The 15775-nt window shown below is 52.1% G+C and overlaps 2 protein-coding genes across 14 annotated transcripts in view; both read right to left on the bottom strand.

Annotated features, from left to right (window-relative positions):
- Positions 1-6192, bottom strand: part of KDM5C (lysine demethylase 5C) — a 33075-nt gene extending 26883 nt beyond the window's left edge. For 5 of the 8 annotated variants that reach the window (XM_033105234.1, XM_033105242.1, XM_033105246.1 and 2 more), the window contains exons 1-2: positions 5517-5986; positions 1348-1425 (exon numbers count right to left, since the gene is read on the bottom strand). In XM_033105234.1, the coding sequence (XP_032961125.1) occupies positions 1348-1425; positions 5517-5666 (228 nt within the window). In that variant the 5' untranslated portion in view covers positions 5667-5986. Of the gene's footprint in view, positions 1-1347; positions 1426-5516 lie in introns of all 8 variants that reach the window. The other 3 variants (XM_033105237.1, XM_033105238.1, XM_033105240.1) reach the window with 3 other exon arrangements.
- Positions 6193-13157: 6965 nt separating this feature from the next.
- Positions 13158-15775, bottom strand: part of IQSEC2 (IQ motif and Sec7 domain ArfGEF 2) — a 76443-nt gene continuing 73825 nt past the window's right edge. For 5 of the 6 annotated variants that reach the window (XM_033106007.1, XM_033106017.1, XM_033106027.1 and 2 more), the window contains one exon: positions 13158-15467. In XM_033106007.1, the coding sequence (XP_032961898.1) occupies positions 14502-15467 (966 nt within the window). In that variant the 3' untranslated portion in view covers positions 13158-14501. The remainder of the gene's footprint in view (positions 15468-15775) is intronic. The other variant, XM_033106049.1, reaches the window with a different exon arrangement.

The following is a 15775-nucleotide window of genomic DNA, read 5'->3' as shown; positions in this document are numbered from 1 at the left end:
ATTAGGGGGAACAGGGACAGGTCTTTCTATTCCATAGATGAGAAAAACTAAGATCTATTTGTGGAAGGAAACAACCTATGAGTCCTAAGCTGTCAGAACCTCTAAGGGGCCAGGAACTCTACTCCCTCCACCTCAACCCCTTGGCTTTCCAACTTTGGCCTCATCCCTGCTCCTCCCCCTTCATTAGCCAGCACTATCTTTCTAGAAAACCTGCCCCTGTGCCATACTAGGCAACACCTTGCCCTAGCTGTACTCCCGCGGACCTGGGCAGAGCCATTTCTCTAAGGATCTTATACCCTTACAAGAGATGATTTTTGCTCTGATCCGAACAGTACTTAGACTGACCCTAAAACAGCGATTCTCAGTGAAGGGCAATTTTGCCCCCCAAGAGACAGGTATCAATGCCTAGAAATATTTTTGGTTATCATAACTGGGAAAGGGTACTACTGACATCAAATGGGTAAAAGCCAAGAATGCTGATAAATAATCTGCAATGCACAGGATAGCCCTTCGTGACAAAAAAATTATCTGGGCCAAAATGTCAATAGTGCCAAGGTTGAAGAGCTGTGGTCTGTACGACAAGTAAGCTTTTTAGGTCACGGGTATTTGGTTGGGCCTAATATGCCCCCAGGACACTGAGTAAGGCTTGTGGATACATAATAATGATGGAGGAGGTGGTAGCATACTTCTGAGTTACATCTTCCATGGGAACTCCAGGATCTTACCTGGAACTGGCTTCAGAGCACACTCTCTCCTTAACCCAGGACATTTTGAAGCCCTTAGTGGAAAACCTCACCTACCCACACAAAGGGCCTGGACTTCCTGTATAGAACAAAAGGGAGAGGGAAGAATCTACCTGCCTGACCTCCTGCCCAAGTTTGTAACCATTCCAGCCTCCACACAGACCAGTGTTTGTGTTGTTCCCACCCATCTCCCTCACTAAGCACCACGGAAAGAACGACAGGAAGCACAGGGTTGTGGATGAATTGCACGACGAGGCCAAACTCACCTGGCCAAACAAGGGTCTCAGCCAGCTGCACACTTCCCTCTTGTGGAGTCAGGGAAGGTAGGTAATTGACAGGGGAGCTTCAGAAGTAGCAAACGTTTATGGGAAAGGGACAGCCCCAGCCTTTGGGCTACCACATCAGAAACGCTAAATGCCCCGCTCTCAGTTATAGTCAGAGCCCTAAAGCTTCCTGCATGCCCTCCATGCAACTTCACAGAAGAGAGAATAAAGAATAAAGGCCCAGGCAGCAGGTACCTCAGCCAGAGAAGGTATGAGGGAGGAGGGGCCAGAGCTCAGGTTTCCATTCGCCCAACCCCGCCACCAGCTGTTAGTCCTCTCACCTCTAGTTCATTCAGCCTCTGGATTCGGGGAGTAAATCTGAAGTTGTCCACTTCTACAGCAAAGGGTGGCTGCCAGTCCTGAGGGGGTACAGAGGGGAAAGGGCGTTGGGTTATTCCAGCGTAGCGCAAGACCAGAGGGTACCAAAAGCAGCTCAGCACTCCATTCACCTTCCCAAACCCCTCGCCACCCCCGACTTTTCAACCTGCAGACACTCAGCCCAGTTGCACCACAGAGAACTCAGAAGAGGGCCTTAGCAGCCCCTCAAGTCCACCCCCAATGCCCCAGGCCCTGGGAACCTTCTTCCAAGTCCCTCCCAACAGTAAAGTGTTAGGATTTCAAGAAACAGAGAGATGAGGCCCCAAACAGTTGACCCCAAACTCTCCCTACATCCACGTGAAACCCGTCATCCCCTAGGCGTGTGCTGTGTGTGGGACACAGTCTGGAAGTCCGGGAAAGCGCGCAGGATCTGGAGTCAGAAGACCTGGGTTCACGTTCTAGCGCCACTACTGACCAGCTATGGGATTTTACCTTTCTCAGCCTGTTTTCTCGTCTGTAAGGTGGCAACAGAAACTCTTGCCCTGGCTTCCTCGTAAGACCAATATGGAAAATTAAACTGGTTTTCAAATGAAAATGTTATTCAAAGGCACCATCATTAAGACTTGACATCTAAGGCTGACCCCACTACCCAACACACATGCAGGGTGGCTCAGCTCTGATTCTTGGCAGGATTTAAAGGTCTAGGCCTGTACTGTCTGTTCTCTCATTTTAAAGGGCCTGAGACAAACAGTGCAGGGACGAGCAAGGAACAGGGAGCAAGAATGTGTATCAACCACCCAGCCTGGGAGGCGCTTGTGGGTCCTCTCTCAAACACCTGCCAGCAAGAGGCAGGGGAGGAAGCAGCGGGGGGGGGGGGGGGGGGGGGGGGGCGCGGTGTAAGTGCTGGGATGCCCAACTATGGTGGCAAAGAACAGGAGGTTTTGGGGAGGAGGAGGGAAGTCAGGGGAAGATAATGATAATGAAAGTGGGGGAGACTCTGCCCTGCCACGTTGGAGCTTGCTGTGTCCTGCCCACAAGGCGGCTGTGGAGAGCCCCCTCCCCAATACCCTCCTCTACGAAACCTCTCATGCAGTCCTCTTCTCCCCAGAGGCCTGGCTCCCGCTGCGACGGTGAGAAGAACCTACAGTAACCTAGGCCAATGCCCTCATTTTACGAATGGGGAAAGTGAGGCCCAGAGAAGAAATGTGATTTCTCCACAATCACCTGCTGAGTCAGTGGGAGAGTCAAGACTAGAACCCAGGTCTTCTGACTGCCAGGTCAAGGCGCTTCGCACTGCCCCAGGCTACCTACCCGTGCTCACACATACACACGAGGGGGGCAGTAAGAGGAAACAAAATGCTGTTGGCCCCTTTTGCATGCACAGATTTAGAAAAGGGGCCTGAGGACTCGTCCTTGCATCCACACATACTTCCCCCAACCTCCCCGCAGGTAGCAAACACCTGGAGCTCAGTGAAGCAGGGGCTTAAGGAAACAACACGGTTAGAGCTCCGTGCTCCTGACTCTGAAGGCTGCCGGTTCGATTCCCACATGGGCCAGTGGGCTCTCAACCACAAGGTTGCCGGTTCGACTCCCGCAGGGGATGGTGGGCTGTGCCCCCTGCAACTAGCAACAGCAACTGGACCTGGAGCTGAACTGCGCCCTCCACAACTGAGACTGAAAGGACAACAACTTGACTTGGAAAATAACAACAGCAACAACAACAACAGACTACAGCGTTACAGCTCGAGCCCAGACAAGCGCCCCATGGCTTCTTGCCCCCTACCAGTAGGGCATCCCCCTCCGTGCAGGTGGCCCAGGTAGAAAGGTGCTCAAACCCCCAACTCCAGGCACCCTTCTTCCCTGTTGAATCAAGCTCTAGGTAAGAATAAGAGCAACTTCAAGCAACCCGACAGGAAATGGCAGACGCCGAATCCTCGAGCAGGAGGCGCTGTGGGCGCACCAGGCAGCTGAGCAGGGCCAGCAAACCTCCCCGCCTGGCTCCCCCTGGAACCCAGGAGCTCCTCATCCTGCCTTCAGCCTCACTCTCCCGTGTGCCCCACACGCTGTGTCTCAGTTCGAGCAGAAAGGTGCTAAAAAGGCTGACTACCCGGTGCAGGAAGCAAGGCCCTTCCCAGCTCCCCTGGGTGTACCCCAGGGCACCAACACTCTCCTCTCACCCATCTTCCCCAAGAGTAGCACTCACCTGTCTCACAATTCAGAGCCCAAATGGCCCTTCCTCAGGCAGACAAACCTCCATTTCCAAGCACCCACAGACACACAGGGTACCACCCCGGGCCCAACAACTACTTGGGTGAGTGCTTCAAATTCCAGGCAGAAGGCCTAGCTGCCTAAAGGTGGCTCAGCAGCTGCCCGACAAGAGGAAAAACAACAACGGAAAACAGAACAAAACCAGACAGCCAGGTCTCCTGAATTGGAGAAGCACACTGTTGAGGTAGAGAAAAGAAGCGTAACAAAGGACGGCCCCCTGCAAAGGACAGTCTCACACACATTAGGGACGTGTCATTTTTTCCCTTCCTGCTCCCCCAACGGAGGGGAACAACACCTGCACAGGGCCAGCCTGCCCAGATAAATCCAAGATCGAAAAAAAACGGAAACTCAGGCCCCCACTCTCCTCTCCGTCGGACACTGCCTCCTTGAGGCTGCCCAGGATTCAGCTTGTCCTTTCGGCTAGCCTTCCTGACCTCTCACTACCCACTGCCACTCCCTCACCACGGACAAGGATACTTCAGAGATCTGTGGCCAGGCTCCAACAAGGAAGAAATGAGCTTACCCAACACCTCCCAGAGGATCCATTTGAAACCAGCCTAGCTCTGTGGCAGAGCACCAGAAAGCACTAAGTTAAATAAGAAGGCCTGCGGTGCCCTCCTCAGGTGGCAGAGAGGCTTCCCATCCCATTGCAGCCAGGGACACCCACTCGAAAACATCCTGTTCCAGACAAACTCAATTCCTGCCCGCGGAATCCCAAGTGGTGACTGAACACACACGTCGTCATTTCTCCTCCGTGCCAGCCTTTCCCAGCCCTTTGGGGACTCCTCCTGGCCTAAAGCCAGGTCTAGGAGCAAAGATATGCCCTTTGTCGCTGACCTCTGGGATTCAAGCATTCCAAAGGAGGCCGACTTCCATAGCTCCATTCTGTTTCTGGGAGTCCGAGAATACCCTATCCTCTGGGGCCTCCTACATCCTGGGACGGAGCGGAGTAGAAATCCTCTGAGAAGGACTCATACCCCACCAGGCCGACTGGTCCAAGCCTCTCCACAGAAGTCAAGTCTGGGGAGGGGTGATGTGCAGCAAAGTCCCGGACACTGCCTTCCACTAGGAAAAGAAAGGGACAATTCCCTGAACCCATCTCAGGGGAGCCAGACAGAGCATTCCCTGTGAGACTGATTTCCTGACTGATGTACCAGGCCAGCCTGATATTATCATAGATGGATTGGCCTGGCAGGATGTGAGTAAATATGAGTCAATTCACATAGGAGCAAACCAATGACCACATCAAACACCTTCGCAGTCACAATAATTACCATGTATCTAGTGCCTACTACATACACATAGACGCGACCTAGTTGAATCGAATTTTTGAAATAACCCTTCGTGGAACCCATTTCACAGGCTCAGAGAAACTGTATTACTTGTCCAAGGTCACACCGCTGGGAAGCTGCAGAGTGGTGTTTTGAACTCGGGTCTGTCTCCCTTCAGAGCTTCCCCCTACACCACACCGCCTGCCTTAAGAGAAGTGATGACAGTAGATGGGGGGAAGGCCTTATTCAGTGCAGCCTTGACCTGGGGGGTCTGGGGTAACTAAGAGACGTGTGGATGCCTGTCTGGACTCTCCCGGCCCACGAGGCATCCCTGTCTGGACCCTTACTAGGAGTGATTCCGAAAGGCGAAGTGGGAGTGGGGGTGGGTCTCTGAGCCCAGGTCACTTGGGGGCCTCAGATCACGAGGACCCCTGGCCCCAGCACCCTTTCTCCGACCCGCGCCGCATCCACCACGGTCCCAGCCACCCCTTTTCCCCACATCTCAAGCTGCCCACCCCCACCCGCCAGACTCCCCCGTCAGCTACTCTAGGTCCCTGGCCTCGCCGCGGGCGACCACCGGCCCCGGGCCTTACCGCGGGTGGGCGGATCTTGCAAATGCCCGACTTCTCGGCGATGGGCCTGATTTTCGCGATGTAGCCAAGAGGGTCTCGGAACTCGGCCCAGCTAGGTTCGAACACCGGGCACTCCGGCGGGGGTAGGAAGTCGTCAGACCCCGGCTCCATGGTGGGCCCTAGGACTGGAGGGTTCGGACCACCCTTAAGGACTCATGGCGGACGCTGCTGTATGAAACCGAGGCACTGCTCGGAGACTAGGCCCTAAGCGGGGCGGCCGCCACCCGCCGAGGGCCAAGGGGGCGTGTTGGTTGCCGCGCACTGAGAGGCACAGGCTGACGCTACTGCTACCGCCTCTTCGTCCTGCTCCGTTCCTTCCAAACTCAGCCGCTGCCTCCCAACTCCCGCAGCCTTCACGACCACAGCTACCTCCCAACCGCCGCGGCCTTCATCGCCGCCGCCGCCATCTTGGTTTGTCAGCGCCCCCCCCTTTCCCCTCACCACAACAAACCGGATCCCTCCGCGGGATGTCCCTCCGAGCCTCGTAAATCTTGTAGGAGGCCGGGCCCTAGGAAGCCTTCATCCCGTCGGGACAGAGCAGATCGGCAGGCGTGGGTCCCCTATTTGGAAGCGGCAACTCAAAAGTGGGTCCCAGGCTGAGAGCAAATAGTCCTCCTCTGCGGCGGAGGAGCAAAATTGTAATTAAAATGCCGGATCCTTTTTCCGGATGGACCGGCGGTGCACGTTTAAAGGCCAGTGGTGCGCATGCGCGTTATGGAGACAGACCGGAAGAGGAGCTGGGGTTGGTGGGCGGTAGACCGAAACTGGCACCCCCCCTTCGATGACCTCAGCCCTGGCGGGAGCCCCGCCCCAACATTCTCTCCTCCCTCCTCTTTCCGGTGTGGGCCACTGAAGGCAGCTCCCGTTGCCTGATTGCGGGCGACACCTTCTGCCAGCCGGCAGGTTAGGGGAAACGTAAGGAGCTCCCAGCTCTAGGCGCTGACACCTCTGGGGCTTTGAAAGAAGGAAAGCAGGAGGCTGCTCACTCCCCAGGCATTACAGATTTTTAGAATCCTGGGTCCCAAGGAAAGGAAGGAAATATTTATTTCATCCAAGGTTATGCGTAGAGACCTCTCAGGGATGGGGCTTCCAATTGTGACCCCCAAAGAGTCATTGTCAGCATTTTAATGAACACTTTCAACTGTTCTGTATGCACTTTTATTGTGTGCACATTTGTGGAATGTATTACAAAATAAGCCTGAGTGTACATAGTATTTTAACTATTGGATGTTTAGCAACAGTGTATTTATCTGTCACCTTTCAGTGCCTATGGTATGAGAAACACAGTGCCCATTTGTGAGTCTACTGTGTACTTATCAAACAACTATGTACACGGATTGTATTTACTGTGTGTAGCCGTCACATGCATTTGAGTACCTTCTATGTGTACAGCTATTCCTATTGTGTACACGTTTGTTGAACACTTTCTAAATAGGTTTATCAAAACTACTTTGAATGAGGATCAAACCAGTACTTTGCCCATACATCAGGCATCTACTGTATTTGAGGATCATCTGTGTTATTCAACAGGTGCACATAAAGTTTGAACACCTGCTGTGCACATATTAGAGTACTTGTGTACATGCTGATTAAATGCTTATTTTGTGTTCCACCATCAGATTGAATTCCTTAAGGAGGGACCATGTGGACTTATACATCCTTAACACTTGGCATAGTAAGCAGTAAATTGACGTTGAGTAAACAAAAGAAAAATGAATGTATATTTTTGAGCAGTCTTAGTATATATTGACTGAAAATAATATAAACTCTTTGCAAACATTTTCTGTGTGTAGTAAGCATCTGCTGTATGCTCGAATATGTTTGAAGTGGGTAGGCAATATCATTCCTTCATTCAGTTAATTGTTCCTAATCACATACTGCGCCCCAGTTAGGTATATCATCCCGCCTGCTTCAGGACTGAGCTAAGCACAGCCTATCTGTGGGAGCAGGGCAGACCCTGGGGTCAGACAGACCCGACTTCTAGTCCCACCAGCTCTGCCAATTTCTACTTATGTGACCTGGGCGACTCCCAGCTTCTGAAACAAATGGGGATGATAATATTAATACCTACCTGGCAGGACTGTTGTACAATACCTGGCAGACAGAAGGCCCTCGGTATCTGTTAACTAACTGTTATTTTTACTTCTGAGAGTCAACAACCAATATGTCAAGTCTCATTAAGAATCTCTTTTGTGCCAGGCATTGTGCCTAGTGATTTCTTATTTTTTATCACCTGAATCCTTATTTTACCTTGAAGGTTTAGAATCTTTATTCCCACTTAGCTTGTGAAGAAACTTGTTCCAAGTAATACAAATAGTGACATCTCTTTCCCAGTTTTCTAGATGTCAGGAGAAACCTCAGCCAGCCCCTTTGCACTGGAAACACATGTGAATGACCCAACCAAACAACTGTCTGGATGGGAAACAGAAAACTAGGGAAGGTGATGCTAATACCAGTAAAATCACTAGCCTCTCACATGTGTAAGCATTGAACAGCCCACAGAGCTCTTTCATATAATTTCCCTTAATCTTTGCAACAGTCTTGGGAAAGATGTAGGTCAATTTACCCATTCTGTAGATGAGGAACCATGTTCCAGAAAGATTGAACAACTTGCCCACTGTTACACAAGAAGTTGCTGACTCTTGGTCAAACGCTCTTCATCTCATTTGCTCTCACCAGTAATAGAACTGGGCAGGAGAATGGTGAGAAGAATGAAGAAGGTGGGAAAACATGCCAAATCCTAGGCTGAAGAAAGTTCGACCTTTCCATCTGGAGGCAGCTTAGTGAAGGACAAAGAGCATGAATCGGGAGTTGTGAGGCCAGGTTTGGGGTCTCAGTTCAGCCCAGGCTTCCCGTAGCCTTCTCTGAGGTCCTTAGCCCAGACATTCCCCCCACCATCCTGTAAGTGCAAATGAAAATTGCATAGAGTCTTTAAAGCCAGTCAGATTCAATTCATTCATTCACAAATATTTGTTAAATTCCTACTGTGCACCAGGCACTTTTCTGGGCCCTGGAAATATAATGGTGACCAAGACAGACATAGTCCTGGCTTTCCTGAAGCTGACATTCACCCACTGAGATCTGCCAAGTACCTCACCTCCTTGATCCTTGATTTTCTCATTTATCCAATGAAGTGCTATAATCCCTTCCTTACAGGGTAGTTATGAAGATTAGAAATGATGATGACGGCCATTCATCAAAGGCCAGGTGCTATGAAGTAGGTATTGTTATCTCTGTTTGACAGATGAGGAAACTGAAGCTCCAAGAAGTATAAACTTACCCAAGTCACATGGATGGTAAGTGGCAGAGCTAGAATTCAAACCCAGGTCTGTCTGACTGCCATACAATTCTGCCTTTAAAGTCTCAGATGGCGTCATCCCCGACACACACACACACACACACACACACACACACACACACACACACGAAGGTGCTCAGGAAACGGGTTCCTTCCCCAGGCCTTGGGTCTTGCTGAGGACCAACTTGAGTCTGGGCACTGCAGAGTGAAGAGTTGGGAAGCAGCGGGGAGCTCACCCTGGACCGGAGGCTGGGTTAGTCTCAGGCACCCACCTGGGACAGAGGGTCTGGCATGGAGCTGGTACAGAGCAGTGACTGGAAGCCTCGGCTGGGCCCTTGACCACACTCACCCCATCCATGTTTTCTGGATGAACTGGATAAGCATGACCTTGTGCCTCACTCTTTTGATCTGTAAAATAGGGTCCCTTCCAGTTCTGAGCTGTGAGCTGTGAGTTCTGACTCCTAAGGAGCTCTGGAATCCATCCCCTCCTGCCATGCCATTTTCTAATCTTCTATTCTGTGTGAGAGCCATTTACTATCTCTAGCCTGATTATTGAAAGAGCCTCCTCAAGGTATCAACATATCTGTGTGAACTCATGGTTTTATATAAATATATGGAGTGAAATGTAGACATATGTTATGTACTTAATACATACATATAACAATAAAAAGATATATTCAAAATAATAATTCCAAATGAATTATGATAGTAGTATAACTCATTGAATAAAATAAAAATCTATAACTCCGCACTGATACAAATGCATAAAATGAGGGAAAAGGAAAAGCTCTTCCTTAAAGGAATGATGAGTGAGAAAAATCAATAGATGTGCAAACACTTTTCAAATAAAAAAGCAAAGTCTTAAAGCAGCTATAACACCGAGTGCCCAAATCTTGGTTTCTAAATGCCATTTTCATCCAAAAAGAGCCAGGTGTCCTTGGAAAACAAATGGCCAGTTCCTGGGCCGGGCAGGGAAAGGACAAGATGGGCCTGCAGCATCTTGTGATGCAAGAAAACAAGGAAGTACTCAAAGAAAGATGGAGACCTGCTGAAAGCACACAGGAGCCAGCTTGGAGGGCCTCTTGCTGGCCAAATTTGGGGCATTTTGGAATATCAAAATAAAGAATGGCATGAGTGTGTTATAGCCCATTGAATAAAATAAACAACCATGAGTCCATGAGGATGTAAATAAATAAATGTGGGAGAAGGGAAAGCTCTCCCTTACATTGGAAAGGCAACTAATCCATGTCAAAAGAGTGATGGCATTTGAAAAATCACCATTTGGCTATCTGGAGAATAATGGGTGAATGCTAAAACTGGTGGGGGAAAGTTTGAGCAGTAACACGTTCTTTACGTTATTTTGATGCATCTCTCTCTCTCCATAAGACACTCATTAATCACAAAGAGAAAAACAGTCTCTTTACAGTGGAGACGTTATGTAGCCCAAAGTGTCACTTGGTCTTACTTTGGCTTTTTCTGAGGCCCTGGTGAGAAAACCTGTGGCAGCAGAAGAATGAGGGTACACGGATGGCTCACATCCATCACCCCTGGGCTGCCCTCTCCCGTTCCTTTCTCATTGTTCCACAAACACATCGCAGACTCACACACCTCCAGGCCTTTTCATACGCTGCTTCCTCTGATGAATACCCTTCTTTACCTGGCCAATTCCTACTCACCCTTAGAGGCTCCGCGAAAGGGGAAGTTCCAGATATCCTTCCCTGACCCACCCCACCCCTCCCCAAGTCGGGTTTTCCCCTTCTTTTTTGCCCTCATACACGCTGTGCTTCCTTCTTGGCCTGTACTTATTATGTTGTATTGACATATCCCTGCCAGGCTGTCCACCCCTGAAGGTCTTGTCCTGCCCTGTCCAGTATGACAGCCACCACCCACATGTAGCCACTTAAAATAACTTTAATGGTAAAAAATTGGTTCCTCAGTGGCACTAGCCACATGTGGCTAGGGTTTACCATACTGGACAGTGCAGTTACAGGACATTTCCAGCAGCACAGAAAGACCTATTGAACAGCACTGGTCTAGGACAAAGATAAGAACTCTGTGAGATTCCAGGACCTTTGTCCTTTGTTACGTGTTGTCCGTCTCCAACCACATCCTTAAAGATACTGGCAGTAGAACCTTTGATGTGAGGATAGCCACTGGTCGGTGAGCCTCCAGGGAGAGGGGGAAGGCGGGACAGGAACGGCCCAGTGCTGGGACTGCAGTGAGGAGCACACTGGAAAGAGCTGAAGGAAACATGAGGAGTTCCCACGGGGCCCCAAAGCTTGGTACACAGGTGCATCAATGAATAAATCAACCAAAGATAACTTAAAGATTTAGCTTAGAAAGAACCATTCATTCAAATCAACCAAATGTTAGTGTCATCTGTGTTGTACCAAGCATTGTGTTGGGCAATGCTCTGGACAGAGATGATCCAGACCGGTGTCATTCTTGAGCCACTTATAGCCCTGGTGGGGAAGGCAGCTAATGACATGAGGGACCTCAGAGTATGGGACCAAGGGCACATTCTGTGAGGGACGGGTCGTTTAAGCCCATCTCCCAAGAGTGAGAAAACCCTTATCAGGCATGTTGGGAAGAGCACGTTGGGCAGGAGGGAAGGCACAGGTAGAATACAGTTGACCCTTGAACAATGTGGTGAGGGTTGGGGTAGGGGCGCCGACCCTCCCTGGATCAGAAACCCGCATAAAAATGGACCTGCGCAGTTGAAACCCGTGTTGTTCAAGGGTCAACTGTACTGAGTTTGGAAATTACACACAGGCTTTTTCAGGGAACAGTGACTGGATGGCCAAAATGTGGGTGAGGAATGAGAGTTAGGACTACAGAGATCGGCTGGGGCCACATGGTGAAGACCTCCAACGTCAAGCCAAGTTTACACTTGTGTCTGCAGGTGGCTCAAAACAGCTCACCGTGTGTCTAGCAAGGGGTAGGCATTTCACATGCATTTATTAACAGTTTGCCTGCAAGATTAGTATCCCTAATCTTTTACAGACAAAAGACCAAGCCCTTAGAGGCTAAGTGACTTGCCAAAGGCAACACAGTCACCTCTGTGACTGAGCCAGGATTTGAGGGCTAAAACTGAGCATCGGGGAGATGAAACCAGCATCTAACTGAAAGTGGGAGAAGGGGGAGTGACCAAAGGCAGTGCAGCTTGGTCCACCGGGGAAGACACAAACAAACAAACAAAACACAGATTGGACTTGATTCCTGACCCTCTTCCTCTGGGTCTAAGCTCTTCAAACGCTTAGGTCTGGTCTTCAAGGAGGCATCAAATGCTTAGATAGTCCCAGCTGCTGCTTTTGCTTAAATGTACGTATGAGGAAGAAAACAAAGACATTGGTCCAAGATGCTAGAGTGGGGCCTTCCAAACCATGCCCTCTTAGAGGCCATTCCAGACTCCAAGAAGGCACCAAACATATGTACTGACTGCTGCTTCTGGGGCCCCTGCTGCTGACCCTAACCAAGAACCATTGCCCTGCCTCATTCCTCCTGGGCTCAGAGCCCAGGGCATAATCAGTGGTGCTGGAAACATGTCCAGTTCATAGGAAGGCAGTTGGGGGGACTGGAAAGGGGACTAGCCTAGAAGTCAGGAAGCCCCATCCTGACTTGCTATGTGGCCTTGAGAAAGATCCTTCCCTTCTCTGGGTCTATACTCTCTGCTGTAAACTAAAGGGAGTCCTGCTATCTGTTATCTAACATCCTAAGTATATATACAGAACTCTTATAATGTATCCAGCCCCTGGCTTCCTGGCCCAGGTTACCACCCCCCTCGAGGACAGAAATGTGGCCAGCTGTGGGGAGGGGAGAGGACTCCAGGGCAAAGCCAGGCCAGCCACAGGAAGGGTAAGAATAGACACCACAAGAGTAGAAGGAAGTATCCAAGCTGTGAACGGAAGAGAAGGGAACTAACTTGTTGAGCACTGACTCCACGCTGGCTGCTAGACATTTGTTACCGCCGTGTGGCAACGGCTACCACCCCAGGTTCTAAACTGAGGAAACCGAGACACAGAGAGCGTGTCTTTCCCCAGTGCACATGCCTAGCAAGGAAAAACCCCAGGATTTGAACTGGATCAACTCCACAACACACGGCCTCACTACTCTTGTCACACAGAACATTAACAAAATGAGACAGGAAAACTTCCCTCATCTCCACCTCCCGCCCAATCGAAGCATCTCACCCACCCAGTTACCAGAGCTTCTCCCATCAGCGCCTCACCTCCCAGGGCTAAGGCCTCTCTCTCCACAGGCTCCACCGTGGGAGAGGGGGCACAAGGAGGAGGCAGAGGCGGGAGGTGAGCACAAGGTCTTTTATGAGGCATCAAATATACATTCTTATATACAAGGAGGAAAAAAGACAATGCCTGAACCCCAGCTCCTCTCCATATAGCCCCTCCCGCTGCCGTACTCCCGCACCCCCAGGCCCCACAGGCCCTGGCCCTTCACACAGCCAGGATCTGTCTAGTCTGTCTGTTACTGCAGCCCATGGCAGAGAGGGGAGAGGGAGGCAGGAGCTGAGAAAGGAGCTGGATATGTGGGGCAAGAAGAGGAGCTGGGGCTTGTAAAAAATATATTTATAATAAATAAACAGGGCTGTAAAGGGGCTGAAGAGGCAGTGGAGATTTTGGTGGACAGAAGGACTCAGGCATCCTGGTTCCCAGCCCCCACTCTGATGGCTTCAATCTCTGGCTCAGGAAGGACATCTTGGGCTTAAGGTGGCCCCCTGGGAACCTCTCTCCCCAAGGCTGATGCTGGGTGCCCTGCCCCAGCGAGGTGTGTGTGGGTGATATCTGTAAAGTGCATTGTCTTCAGTTGTAGGTGGGGTAGGTGTAAGGGGAACGGGGGGGGGCATGCAATATGGGTGAGGGAGGGCAGTGCCCTTCTCATCCCAGACCTGAGCCCCCCCACCCAAACCTGTCTGGACTTTGATCAGGATAAGAACGCAGCAAGGAGAGTCAAGGTCCTGAAGCTGAAGAGGTCTGGACTGGGGCATAGACTGGCTCTGGAGAGAGGAAGCGCTGCCCCATCTGGGGGCTGGCGTAAGTGGGTCCCACCCACTGAGTACACTGACTGTCCATGTCCTCCGGCAGGTGGAGAGACACATGGAAGTGTGTGGCCAGGCCCTAAGGTCAGAGAGAGGGCCAAGCCAGCTGCGGTTTGGCCACAACTCCACAAAGCTCCCTACTAGTTCCACACAGCCCGGGGCGCCCTGGGGAAGTCTTCAGCCTCACTCCTTCTGACACCTGCCCTTCCCTACCAGCCAGAGCTGACAGGGCGCTCACACTGGCTCAGAGGTCTGAGGCCACCCCAGCTAAATCTCCCGGGGAGGGGGGAGGAGGGGGGAGATGAAGAGAGGAAAAAGAGGGCAAGGATCTCCAAAAGGTCCTCACCACTCCCCAGAGCTCAAGAGCCCTGTGTCCAGGCTTCAAGTGGCAAGGGTCCTTGAAGCTGGAAGGAAACCCCATGGCGACTGTTGGGGGTTAGAGGAGGGGTCCCAAGGCAGGGAGGAAGTAGGGAGGATGACATTTCTATGTGTATATAGTATATTTTGGAAAAACTGAAGAAGCAGAGAGGATGCAAGGCCACCCTCCTATGGATTCCCCAGACCTCCCCGGGCCCCAGCTCACTCTCTCCATTCATCAGACCACGGTGCTGATCCGACTTGGCTTGGCCTTGGGGTTTGCAGTGGGTGGATTGGCCGTGCCAGGGGGCCCAGAGGCGTGCAGTGGGCCATGGGGGGAAGTGGGTGGCAGGGGCGAGTGCGGGGTGTGGGGTGAGGGTGGGGGCAGGGGTGGGTAGGAGGGGTGGGGTGGGATGGGGGAGTGCGGTGACAATGGTGACTGGGGGTGGTGGGGGTGGGAGTAGGAGCCCCCTGGTGGCCGGGATCCGGGACCCCCAGAGGCCCCTGCTGCTGGCATCATCTGTGGATGGTGGCTGAAGATGAAGTGCTTGGGGCCCTGTTTGTGGGCTGGAGGGTGCTGGGGGGCAGGACTGTACAGGGGCAACGGGGATGTGGGTTGGTGCAGAGGGTGGCGGCCATGTGGAGCAAACTGAGGGTGTCCTCCAGCCCCCCGTCTGGGAGCCCTGCCTGGCCGGCCCAAGGTATAGTGCTGGGGGCCTGGGACTGGGCCGTGGGCATGGAAGTGGCGATGTGGCCCCACAGGTGGGGCTGAGGCGGGAGGTGGTGGAATGGAGCCCAGCTGGGGCAGGGGTGGCGGCTGCTGAGGAGGTGGGGGGAGAGGGGGTTGCTGGGGTGGTAGGTAGGGTGGTGGAGCAGGGCCTGGTCCTTGGCAATACTGGGCATGCAGGGCCTGGAGCTTGGACTGCCCATCGGGCAGCACCCCCAGGCCACCGTGACTGTGACCATGGTGGTGGTGGTGGTGGTGGTGGTGGGTGGAAGAAGCAGATGAAGAGGAAGCAGAGGCCTGGCCTGTTGGCGGTGGCGGCATCTGGAAGGGCCCCTTGCCCCGCTTGCTTCCAAATAGGGAGCCCAGGAAGGATGAGGAGTTGGAGACGGGCCTCTGGCTCTTGTACTCCTCTGGCGGCGGGGGTGGGGGCGGAGGTGGCATCCTCTGGTGAGGGCGTGGACTGCTAATAACGGACCCCTGGAAGGGGGGAGGGGGGAAGTCAGGCCAGTCTAGACGTCCTATATCCCCAACCCTAAACGCCTCCCGGGCCCTGAGGGCTGGAGCTAGGGAGACAGGAACCCCAAGGCGGCAAGAAAACCAAAGTAACAGTCCTGTACTTGTACATGAAGCTCCCCAGCTTGCAGAGCTCTGCTGTCACATCCACTATCTCATCTGAGCCTCAGCTGGGAGAGGAAGAATTAGCAGTCTCTCCTCCTCATCCCCATTTTGCAAGCAGAGAGAATGTTAGGCCCAGCGCGACAGAGTGACTTGCTTAGGCTCCAAGA

The sequence above is a fragment of the Rhinolophus ferrumequinum genome, chromosome X (genome assembly GCF_004115265.2).
Source record: "Rhinolophus ferrumequinum isolate MPI-CBG mRhiFer1 chromosome X, mRhiFer1_v1.p, whole genome shotgun sequence".
Taxonomy (NCBI): Eukaryota; Metazoa; Chordata; class Mammalia; order Chiroptera; family Rhinolophidae; genus Rhinolophus; species Rhinolophus ferrumequinum.
Note: the sequence above shows the minus strand (reverse complement) of the source record. Positions and strands in the feature narration are given on the sequence as shown.